The sequence below is a fragment of the Tiliqua scincoides genome, chromosome 2, assembly GCF_035046505.1.
Source record: "Tiliqua scincoides isolate rTilSci1 chromosome 2, rTilSci1.hap2, whole genome shotgun sequence".
Lineage (NCBI taxonomy): Eukaryota > Metazoa > Chordata > Lepidosauria > Squamata > Scincidae > Tiliqua > Tiliqua scincoides.
Window position 1 is genome coordinate 110734552 of NC_089822.1, and position 12375 is coordinate 110746926.

At 42.6% G+C, this 12375-nt stretch overlaps 1 protein-coding gene across 12 annotated transcripts in view; it reads right to left on the reverse strand.

Moving 5' to 3' along the window:
* SMARCA4 (SWI/SNF related, matrix associated, actin dependent regulator of chromatin, subfamily a, member 4) overlaps window positions 1-12375 on the reverse strand; it is a 91162-nt gene that overhangs the window by 11159 nt on the left and 67628 nt on the right. For 10 of the 12 annotated variants that reach the window (XM_066618242.1, XM_066618241.1, XM_066618240.1 and 7 more), the window contains one exon: window positions 3999-4252. The exons of the other annotated variants lie outside the window; for them this stretch is intronic. In XM_066618242.1, the coding sequence (XP_066474339.1) occupies window positions 3999-4252 (254 nt within the window). The remainder of the gene's footprint in view (window positions 1-3998; window positions 4253-12375) is intronic. 12 annotated transcript variants of the gene reach the window in all.

The following is a 12375-nucleotide window of genomic DNA, read 5'->3' on the forward strand; positions in this document are numbered from 1 at the left end:
AATTCCGCCACCAGGTTGGTAATAGGAGGGGAATAATTGGGAAAGGATCAACAAGGGAATCAACAAGGGAACTAAGAAGAATTGGGAAAGGATCAACAAGGGAAACAGAAAGAGAAGAAAAGAGTCAAGTAAGTGAGACCTAAGGTTGTGATGAGCAGTGCACCGAAGAAGGATATGATCCAGAGTATCTGGTTCAACTGAACAAAATAGACATAATCTATTTGGGCGAGGAGTTTTAGAAAATCTCCCTTGTTGTAATGCAGATGGAAAGATATTCAGTTTCGCCAACGTAAAAGCCCGTCTTTTACTAGGGTTAGTAAGTTGGGTGAAATAATTCGCAGGACGGCCAAGAAAAGGGGACAAACCAAAAAAGAGGGGCGAGCAGGTCAGGTTTAAGCTAGACAGTAAAATTGCGTATTCTTGCTCCCAAAGTTTGAGTTTAATGAGATGATGCGCTTTTGGAAGGTCCAGATCAGCTAAAAGTTCAGGAGAAAGATCTAAGGAAGATAGTTTAAACCAATTTGATGAAAAAGAGTCTTTTAATAGATCTAAGAGAATAGAATTCAAATGGATATTAAGATGGAGTCTAAGCCAAAACTTAAAAGTGGAAGTCCAAGCTACCGTAGTGGGGAGATGAATACCCAATTCCAAAATCATAGTGGACAGCCTAATTAAGTTTGGAACTCCAAGAATTCTCCTCAAAAATTTAGCAATTTATCTATCTCCTGATTAGCTGCTTCAATCCAAACAGCTACTCCATACCGTAATTGAGGAAAAACTTGAATTTGGAGAGCATGAACGGCAGCAGGGATGTACTGGTTGCCCTTATAAAAATGGAATTGGGCAATCGTGTTTTGAGATAGCAGAGCTGAAGAGATAGCAGATCTGCGATGGTACAACCAAGAGTGTCGATAATGAAAAATAATTCCTAAGTATCTGAAGGATTTAACTTGCTGGAATATTAAGTTATCAATCCTCCAGGGGGACGGTGCCCAGGATTTAGAAAAAAATAAGATCTTTGTTTTTTCAGAGTTGATTGACAAAAGATTAAGACAACAATATTCTTGGAAGGAGATCTGCAATCTACGAAGACCTAGTTTGGTAATAGATAGTAATATAGCATCATCTGCATATAAAAGGATCGGAATAGGGGTGCCATTTAGAGAGGGGGCAGAAGTTCCTGAGGAAGGGAGAAAAGAGGGAAGATCAGCAAGACAGAGGTTGAATAGAAAAGGAGTGAGAATACATCCCTGTCGGACACCCTTACTCACCGGTATACTATCCGACATGGCACCTGAGCGATCCAATCGGATGCGACAGGTGTTAGAAGAGTGCAATTGTTGAATCAAGAAGAGGAGACGAGGGTCAATCCCCCATTTAGTCAATTTCCTCCACAAAATATCCCTATCAATAGAGTCAAAGGCACCTCTAAGATCGATAAAAGCAGAATAAAGTTTAGTGCCATGATACTCAGAATACTTGCTAGCTAAAAGGGAAAGAGTAAATACATGATCTATTGTGGAGGCTCCCGGACGGAAACCAATTTGTTCCCTGCCCGGGATATCACAGCACAACAATGATATTGCAAGCCAAAGACAGACATCAAGTTGAGGAGTGGAAGCATCAAGAGTACATCAAAGGGGCTAGAACTGAGCCCTGCCTGCAGGATCTCAACTGAAAAAGAAAACTGAGGGGGAAATAGCATGTAGGAGAGGACGCAAGAGAGAACATGCAACCAAATCCCCCAAAACTTTCTTAGAGAACAAGAAAAAGACTGATTGAAAAGACATGAAAACTGATTGAAAAGACATGAAAACTAAGTTAAAAAAATTAACTGCAGAATGATTGTTTAACCGACCAAGCAAGTCAAATTACAAGGAACATAAACCACATTTGTTTGTTTTTTTTAAACAAAATGATATAGAAAAAACCAGCCAACTTAGGACCATGGGAGATGTTCAGAAGGGTGAAGGACCATCAGCTAGCAAAATTAAAATAGGAATAAAGTGAAAGGAAAATTATAGTCATTGCATACAACTAATTTGCAGTGGCCATTTAACTCTTATCTGACACAGCTAGTCACGTAGCCTACACGTTTCCTGAAATTACAGTGCAACGGTGAGTAATACTAACAAGAGAAATGGAAACCATGTCACACCTGCACTATGATCCCAGCAGCTATTGTTGGTATATGTCCGAGTGCATTTCAAAGTGCTAATTTTAGGTGTTAAGGTCCTAAATGGCTTGGGGCCAGAGTGCCTGAAGGATTGCCCCCTCTCACATGGAATTGCCTATCCTGAGAGCATCTCTCTTCTGCATGCATTCCACCATGGATAAAAGTATGTCTGACAATGATGCAGGAACAGTTCTTCTCTGTGGTGGCACATAGTTGTGCCACTGCCACAGGAGGCAACGCTGACATCATTGTTGTTTTAGTTTTCAGCACTGGCTAAAGACCTTTACAGCCCAATCCTATGCCCCAGGGCCACCTCAAGAAATAGCCGCCACCGCATCCTATGGGACCAGGGCAGCTGCTGGAGTCTCCTTGGAATAAGGGAACATTTGTTCCCTTACGGTGGGTAAACCACTGGTGGCCCCAATGGGCCTCAGATCTGCGCCAGTTATTTTGCTGGTGCAGAACTGAGGAGACCCATGTAAGACTCCACAGGTCAGCAGGGGGCATAGGATTCGGTGGCAGAGTCTGCTGCCATCTCCACCCCCTCCCTGGGCAGATCTTCCCTCTGGCCTACACTCCTCCGCCCAGTTCTGCCCCCTCCCCACCTTCCCTGTCCCCAAAAGCTGCTCTGCCAGCCAGTGGGAACACTTACTGTTGGTCGCTCCACAGGGTCATTATCTCAGTGCTGCAATTATGGTATTTTTGTGATGGCAGTTGCCAGGGAAGCACAGAAATAGGCTCGGGTCCCCAATGTTCCACTTGCCCTTCTGTTTATGATGTATTTCTTCAATGTTTTTGTACAGATGTACTTGTGGTGCCTGCTGCTGTTACTGCTTTTGATTGAGATTTTAGCATTTTTTAAAAGAATGTAATTTGTTTTTATTGTAACATGCTGCTCCTCTGAGATGGGAGGGGAAGCAAGGAATAGAAATCTTTTAACAAACAAATAATGAAGTGAATCAATTTATGATTTTATTTTAAAATATTTTTGGCTGCCTTTTGGGCCTCCTAAAGGGGCCACTAAGATTATTTACAGCAGTTTTAAAAAGTAGTTTAACACAACACTCAGGACAACCAAATTATCAAAAAAGAGGAAGGTATACAAACACATGAGTAATCAAATGCAAAGCAATAAAACTGGAAGAATTCAAGATCTCCTTGTTTCTTCCTAACTACTTCCATATAGCATAGGAACCAGCTAGACAGGGGGGAGGGAATTCTAAAATGGGGAGGGTGCTCTCCTGCATCCCCACGAACCATACTTCAGTTGGTGAAGCAGGGCCTGAGATGATTAACCAAGAGTGTGGGTAGGCTGATGTGGGAGGAGATGATCCTTCAGGTATCTAGGTCCCAAGCCATGTAGTGACAACCAGAACCTTCAACTGTGTCTGGAAAACAGTGGAAGTCATTGCAATTCACAGAACACAGGTGCAACATGCTCTGTTCAGAGAGCATCCAAAAAGCACCCTGACTGCTGCAGTTTGAATCCATTGCAATTTCTGGAAAGTCTTCAAGGGCAGCCCCAAGCAGAGCACATTACAGCAGCATATACCTCATATAGATAGAACTGCTGGTTTTTTTGGGCTGCAGTTGGTGTACTAGTGAAAGCTGGGCAACAGCACTCTTGGTTGCAATCACCACCTGCTCGTTTAGGAGCAATGCTTGGACCAGAAGTATTCATAGACTGCAGACCTGATCCCTCATGGAATGCAACCCTGTCCATAAAAGGCTCAGATTTCCTCCTGCTTCACAGACCCTCAGTCTTGCCTGAAGCCTGGCAGGAAAGTTTGAGAAAACAGAGAACATCCCCTGCTTCTGTTACCTGTCCTTATATTTAATCACTGCATCAACAATTTTCTTCATTTTCTTGGTGAGGTTGGGAGGATTTGGTGAGAGTTTCTCTGCAGGAGGCCTGCCACGCTTTTTCTGCTTTTTGCTATCATCATCTTTGTCCCGGCTTCGCGTGCTAGTGGTTGGGGTGGATGAGCTGACGTCCACGTCCCTCTTGCGCTTGCGAGAGGATTTCTTTTGACGCACCTCCTCTTCTATCTCTTCCAAGGTACCCTCCTCAATGGCCTACAAACAGAAAGAGCACACACTCAGTCAGGTAAAATGAACAGCAAGCATTAAGAGACCACACTGTGAAATACTGAGACAAACACTCACACGACTCCAAGCGGCCTACTGCAGTGAGGAATGGGATGCTTACTTGGGCTGCTCCCCAATAGGTCATTAGTTTCAGGGTTAGCCACTTCAGGAACATGGAAGGAAGCAACATTCAGGGTGGGAATGGGAAACTGTTTCTCTTACCTATGAGCTTTTCTTCTTGTGTTAAACAGGGCCAGCAGACAGGGACTCTGCAGAGGAGTCTGTAGGAGCAATGCAGAGCAGGGCGTGGGGATGCCCTTTCCTGCCAACTCGGTTGCAAAGTCTTCCAAAGCTGCAAAGAGATCTGCAACTGCTAATCACTAGTTAACTGAAAATATGAAAGCTTCTGACTAAACAACAAGAAAGGAAACAAGGCAGGTGGACTGCAGGCCATGTAGAACAGAAGCAGGAAAACTCACAAGAAAAACTGCTCAATTTTCCTTGTTCTTTGGTCATACATGGCTAAAGTGGCTGTTTATTCAGCATCCTGATCAAAGGAACCCAAGAACGTAGAATCTTTGAAAAGGCTTTCAAGAGGAGAATGGCCTGCCAACATGGTTCTTGTCATCATCATGACGTCTTGTCATCATGACTCTTGTGCCATCAACGAACATGGTCTTTGCAGGGTTTTAGAAGCAGAGGTGGGTTCTTGTCCTTAAGGAGTTTACAATCAAAATGTTGACGGTGAGGAAGTTGGCATAAGGAAAGAAGGGGGAAGGCAAGGGTAGAGAGGGATAAATGTGGTCAATCATATTTATGGAGATCTACTGGCTCTCAGAAAGTAGAGAGGCTACACGATACAGAGGCCAAATTCCCTTTCAACCTCCAGAGCCTGGGTTCAATGATAAAAGGAGTTTGACTCTCTATCATCTGAAGAGACAACTGCCAAGAAACTGTTAATAAGTTTATTTAATTGATGAATCTCTCTAATAGAGACTTTATGTGCCTCACAGACTACTGAAGTACCCAAAGGATAAGCCTGCACACAACTGGAAGCAACTAATCTGTTGGTGCAACAGTGACTGAGATCTGAGCAGGTTTACTGCAGCTCCCAGTATCAGCAACGACAGTAGTTGACTTTTCAACATATTTTCAGTGTTGTTATTATTATTAACTTTATTTCTACCCCGCCTTTCTCCCCGGAGGGACTCAAGGCGGCTTACAACAAGGTTAAAACAAATTTGAAAACATAATTTAAAAACAGATAAAAGCATATTAACAACATATCATAAAAACAGTAGTCAGATAAAAAAGTAGTCAGGTAAAAAGAGCATAGAGCAGCAAATCATAAAAGAATCAGGCCTGTAACCAGGTATTTAAAAAGATATTAAAAGATGTTAAAAAATCTGGGAACTCAGAAGGCTTGTCTAAACAGAAGGGTCTTCAGGCCTCGCCGAAAAGTTTCAAGGGAGGGAGCAGTTCTTAAGTCAAGGGGAAGGGAAGTATTACAGATACTCTTGCCAGGAAGTAAAGAATGGCATCAATCTACAGATTTCCATAATTCCTCATTCAACTGGGAACAGCCACGTGCACATATTAATTTACCTCAATGACCTATATAAAGAATGTCTAAAACATTCTCGCAATCAGAGGTATGGGGGGGAGGACCACTATAAGACTACAATCATAGCATGGTGCCTAAAGGAACTTCAGAAAGATCTCCAAATGCCTCAACATTTGCACAGGTGCCTACCTTGAAACAACATTGCTTAGATGAGCCTTCTAGGAAAAGACCACCTACTCATCTCTTAGCAATCAAGTAGAGAAACTGAACAAATTCTGCACATTATGAAGTGCAATTAAAACGATGTGGAGGTCTGTAGAGCGGAGGCCTCAATCAATTGCAGAGATCTCCAAACTGGAGATAGCTCTGCACTGAAAACAGCCTCCCTGGTGCAACTGGAGCTTACCTGTCCACCAGGGAAACTGCTATTGTTACCTCCGATGTCCCCCAATCTCTGCTGCTGGGCAGTGCAAACATTGGACATTGGATCTGGCCTATGGGTCGCAATTTGAAGCACCCTGATCTATTGTGAGGCTGCAAGTGTGTGAGAGAAAGAACTGGGCTTGGTGGACATACATGGGTCCCCCAAGGCTTGATTCCCTATGCAATTCTTTAAGTTGTATGGGAAGGGGGAATATGCTGGGGGGTAGACACTGAAAAAGTGTCTGGAATCTGTGCCACAGGCACACCACCACAAGCTAATGAGAAACTTTGACGCAGGGTCTGTGTGTCACATACCGTTGTCAGCTTTGGGAATAGGTAGAAATAGCTGAGGCAGACGCATGTGGCTCTTGACTAATTTGTATGCAAAAGACCAGGAGCATACAAAACTGCCTGGTCCTTTATACAGATGGATCCTGTTTATTTGTGGATTTTTCATCTACAAATCTGGCTCAACATGGGTCCCCTGGACCTGCACTGAGCCAGACTCTGCTCCACCTGAAATCTCCAAAGGAAGCTGAACTCCGGTTCCCTCTGGAGGGCTTTCTGAAGTCCACTGCCTCTGTGGCTTTCAGAATGGCCCGGAAAGGCCAAAAAAAACACCATTTCCTCCAGGGACTTTCCCCGGCCTCAAAATGCCATATATGGTGAAAACATCACTTCTGGTTTTCCTCCAGAAACCAGAAGTGGCGTGTTTTTTTTTTTTGCCTCTCAAGGCCATTCTGAAGCTTGCAGAGGGAGCGGGCGGATGCGCGCTGCCTCTGTGGGCTTTTGAAAGCCCTCCGGAGGGGACAAGCATAGGTCCAGTCCCCCTTGGTGGGAGAAAGGGACGGAAAATCGCAGACATGATTATCCATGATTTTTGATATCAGCGAGGGGTCTGAGAACAGATCCTCCATGGATACCGAGGCCCCACCTGCATACTTGGGTTTTGGGGGGTTACAATTGTTTCATCTTTGAATCCCCCCCCTTTCTAAAAATATAGTGGTTACTCACCTATATTCATAGTCCTTGAAATTGTTTTCTTTAATCACACTAGGGACTAACACAACAAGGACTCTTGTGGCACCATGAAGGCTGACAAATTTGAAGGAATTACTCATTAGGGACCATATCTCTGCACTAGCCATTCACTGAAACGTTGTAGAAAGCACATATAATAATAACTGGTATTAATGTACCGCCTTTCTTGGTAGTTAGATTGCTCCTTTGACTTTAATCCAAGGTGGTTCACATAGGCAGGTTTTCTCTAAACCCCTGAGGGGTTTTCTACAATAACAAAGAAGTTCTGTCTTTCAAGAATAAACAGCATTCCAGATGGGTCTTTTCACAGTCTGGTAGCCATTCTGGCCGCAGTTGCCTTCCATGCTGACAGACAGCTCCTTTCCTTTCTCAGAAGGGCAGCAGAGCTACTCTCACCCAAGTGTAGCTCAGCTCAGCCCAACCTATCAGTTGCTTCTCAAGGTCTCACCAATCACGGAAGCTTCTGGTGATCTTGGCGACATTCAGATGTTATCTTCGGATTTAACAGTGGCTCTACCCTATAGACCAGACCTCCTGCCGAGCAGTGCCACATCTCTCTTGGTGACAATACAAAAGGATGGGCAAGACTGCTGCTTACCACTCAGTTCTTCCAGTGTCAGAAATGTCTCACTATCTGGCTCAGTCAAGGCCTTCTCCAGAAAGGAAAATGGAATGCAATTATGCAAAGGACTAGTAATATAAGTTGCTCCAATTGTCTTGTTGGGACATCTGTGTAGATTGGAGAGAAATTAATACCTACCTGGAAGAGGTACAGAGTGCTCAAAACATTAGCTGCGAGACACTGCTTCTCTAGATCATGGAAGGGTGAGAACAGCATGCCTGTGAAGACTGTCTAACTAAAGGCAATGTGCATTTTGTAAAAACAAGTTAGTGACATCCATACATTTGCCAGGCATTTTGGGACGATGCTTCTATGGATATGCCATCAGATTTCCAAAGAAGATTAAGCAATTATAAACTGCCTGACATTCTAGCAAAGAATTTAGGTTATGCATTAATTCTAATTTTATACCTTAATTATCATCATGCATTTTCTTCTTGGTGTTCTTTTTTCAGCTCTCACTCAATTAAGTTTCTTCCATGTACCTTCACTAATCATCATCATCTTCTCTGCCAATGATATCCACCAAAGGAAGTAAGCTTTTTTTCTACAAAAGCTTAAAGCAATTAGTCTGTGTCTTTTGATGTTTAAAACTAATATGGCTAATCTATGATACAAAAAACAAACACATTGGATTTATCAGGAAACAAAGAACAGATCCGTGGTAAAGGCACAAAAGAGCACAACCTTGCTTGGCAGGCCATTCTGATTTTTTTTTTTTTGGTGGGGGGTACATTAACAGATGATCTTCATTATTTTTTGACAAAACCTTTTGAAGTAGCTAGAACAGGAGCAAAACACCAAAGCTATTTTCCTTCCTACTCTTCTCAAACATGGAGTAAAATAGAAAACCTGATCTTGGTTTCTCTGTTTCTACATGTTTGATAGGCATTAGTCCAGACAATGGGCACAATCCCTTCCTAGCACACAGGGGACAGAGGATGGAGAAAATGTTTCAGGGCCGGACTAAGAGGGCACTAGTGTCCCTCCAGCCAGAGAGATGTTATGAACTATTTCTAGCATGCTGCTGGGATTTTTTCCTTTTCCTGTACTGAAAGTATAAAGGCTACTTTTGGTCACCAATTCTATGAGGGGACTGAATTTGAAGCCAGGTTGAAAAGGCAACTTTTTTTGCTGTATTTGGATCAGTGAACATACATTAAAACTATGTGGGTAATTAAAAACAAAGTAATAAGAAAATGCAAGTTTTGGCACAATGTGTTCCCCTTCAATAGATTCTTACTTAGGTAGTCTTTTTTTTTTACCCCTTTCTCCTCAGCCACTCCAGGTTTTCCTCCAGAAGCACATCCTCTAACTACCATACCTGTCACTCCAACTATTCCCATCTCACCTCGCTTCCAAGGACCAAACACCATCAAGCCTAATCTCTGAAACAGCCAATGGAAAAATGGGGTTTGTATTTCTTCCAAGCTATCCTATTCTCCTAGCTGTGTTTTCTCTTCTCTAAAGATTGTATTACTAAGAACAATACATACATTCAATAAACAATATAAATACCAGTTGTTGGGTGCATGTTGTCACAGGCAACTACCACTTCCTCTGAAGAACCAGTCACTCCTAACTCAGCAGTAAAGACCTCACAGTGCTTTAGGTTCTAGCAACAAGCATTGCAAACATGCAACAAACCATCCCGCCCTCCAAGTAAGCAGTACTGGAGTACTGCTTATCAAGCAAGGAGAAGGAAAATTCAGGAAAAAAATTTTTTTTTTTAGGTGAAGTTGTTCTTAGGCAGCAGTCCAGTCACTAGAGTATAGGAGGTCTGTGGCACCAATAGTAAACTATATACAGAAGACAATCAGATAGAAATGGTAAATCTGGGACTCACTGCCCAATCCTATGCATGTCTACTCAGAAGTAAGTCCCATTGTGTTCAATTACATTTACTCCAAGGACAGTGTGGATAGGACTGGACAGTCAACCTCCTGAAATATCCTTCTACCAAACGGCTGTTGGTATATGACTTTAACAAAGAAGGCCACTGAGAGAGCACAAGCATCTCATGGTTTATATACTGTTTGTATAATTATTTGTAAATATATTTTAGGTACCCTTGGTAGAAAGGTGGTCTAAAAATGCTCCACACCAGTAGATCTTCATCCAGAAGTCAAACAGTATGAAAGTATGTCTTGATTCACTGGGCTCCTTCTTGTGTATTTACTCAGAACACAAGAAATGAACAAGGAAGGAATCACCTGAATAACCCAGTTATCGCCAGGTAGAGAACTTAAATATCCACCAAGGACAGACCTGACAAAAAAAAGTGTAAGCCCTCCACTTTTTAAAATACAGTATCTGTACAGAAATGTACAATAGAAACTGAATAAAATCTTTCAATTTAAACAAAGAAACTAATTCCATATATAAACACAATCTTTATAAAGTAACAATTTGCCAGGCAAGTAGCCCAACTATGGTTGTAGAAGTCAACTTCAGCCTGTAAGAACTAATGAAGGAAGAGTTTCTGCAACTCAAACAGTCCCTAATTATAATCTTAGAAGGTCAGGAGGTCCACTTGATCCAACGAGAACTGATGAACGTATTTTTCAGCTTCACAAGCAGATATTTTACATCATGCAGGATTTCAAATTAATTTCCTGCAGTATGTATTCATGAAGGATTATGTATTGCTTCTTCATCAACAAAGCAGAATTGTTGCTACTCCCATGAAGCTTTTAAGATTGGAGCAGGGCCTCCTGAGAGGAATTCTATCAGGGGGCACAAAGTTTCTTTGGGGCCCTTGCCGGGGGGGGGGGGGGGCAAACAGAGTGGTGAAGGAAAGCAACGGGGATTGGCAAAATAGGGCAGGGGACGGTGGTGACAGCCAGAAAAGTCTCTGGAGCCCAGGTCTACCAGGCTTCCCAATGCACAGTCGAAGTCTACCCACCTGTGCAGCATCAGCAGCTAGATATGGTAATATGGAAAACACACTTAACCCATTTTTGCCTGGCCCACAGGTGCCAACAATTGGTCCCTGTTGCATATATGCAATGTTGGGCAGATATGGCGTAAGTTTCTCTAAAATCCTTTTACATATAGCAAATCATTGTGAAAAATTAGCATAATCCTATTGAAGCTGACACTAAAATGGAAAGTGTCCTGCAGCTGTAGTCCTACAGCTGTGTTCCTGAGCTCCTATACACTCCTTCATGGTAAGTGGATCCACAAGCCAAAGAGATACTGTAGCAGGCCAGTTTCCTCCCAGATTTGACACTGTGTCATGGATGCATTCCTTGGGCCAGTGCTTATGGTCTGTGGCAGCCCCCAGTATCCCATGTAGGAAGCAAGACTGGGTGAGATTGGGAAATGTAAGATCCCAGAAAATTTTTGGATTCCCTTCTTTGGCTCCTGGGCCCCCTTTTTGACACTGGGCCCAGGTACAAATTACACCTTTTACTCCCCTCTTATGGGCCCTGAGTTGGAATATAATATATATATATATATATATTGAACAGAATGAAACTGAAATCTAAAGCTTCAGACTGCTAAGAGCGTGTTTTTGTAGGTTTTCAAAGTCAGAATGTGAGCTAAGACGCAAGATTTTATTGAGCAACAACGGTTCCAATCCTATCCACACTTTCCTGGAGGTAAGCCCCATTGACTATAGTGGAACTGACTTCTGAATAGACATGCATAGGATTGGGCTCTCAGACCCAACACTGGTCTCCTAAACCTAAACAGCACTAGATGGTGCCTGTATAACGGCTTAAGCATTATGTCCAAATGCATTTTGAAAATGTTAGCATGCCACTTAAATAGTTGAGAGTTCCAACACATAGCTACTGAACTTCCAGATATAACACCAGGCATTCCAGCCTTACAGAATCACTTTCATCATCACAATGGCTCCTTGAGGACTTGAGTTTTAGGAAACACTCCAGGAAGTACGATCAAGAGCCATCTTTTCAGTGAGGCTTTCTTTCCTAAAACAGTATCTGCCTTGTTGGAACAAGATCTTGGAATGGATAGTAGGAAGTCTAGACACATAGTCACTCCCATTGGGGAGACTACGTGTAAGACTATCATTACTGTAGATATGTGGAAGAGTACTAGAGCCATTTCCTGAATCTGAGATTCAATCTTTTGTCTTTAGAAAATAAGCAGGGTAGGGAGCTGACTAGAACTATTCAGATGTTGAATACTACAAGAAGAAATTAGTCACATATAGATAGCATTACTCCAAAGCTATCATCTCCCATGGAGATTTCTTGGCTTCTGCACCAAGCCTGGCCCTTACATCATCCCAGAAAGGGTCTATATGAACATCCCAATTCTCAATGTCACCTTTACTACTTATAGCTGTCTAGGTACAATTGTCATGAGTGAAATGACCAAGCCAAAATACAACAAATAGTATAAAATGCTATCTTAAACCAGTGCTTTTTCAATCACTGGCACAGGTACTACCAGTGGTACTTCACAGGGTGGCAAGTGGTACATAAT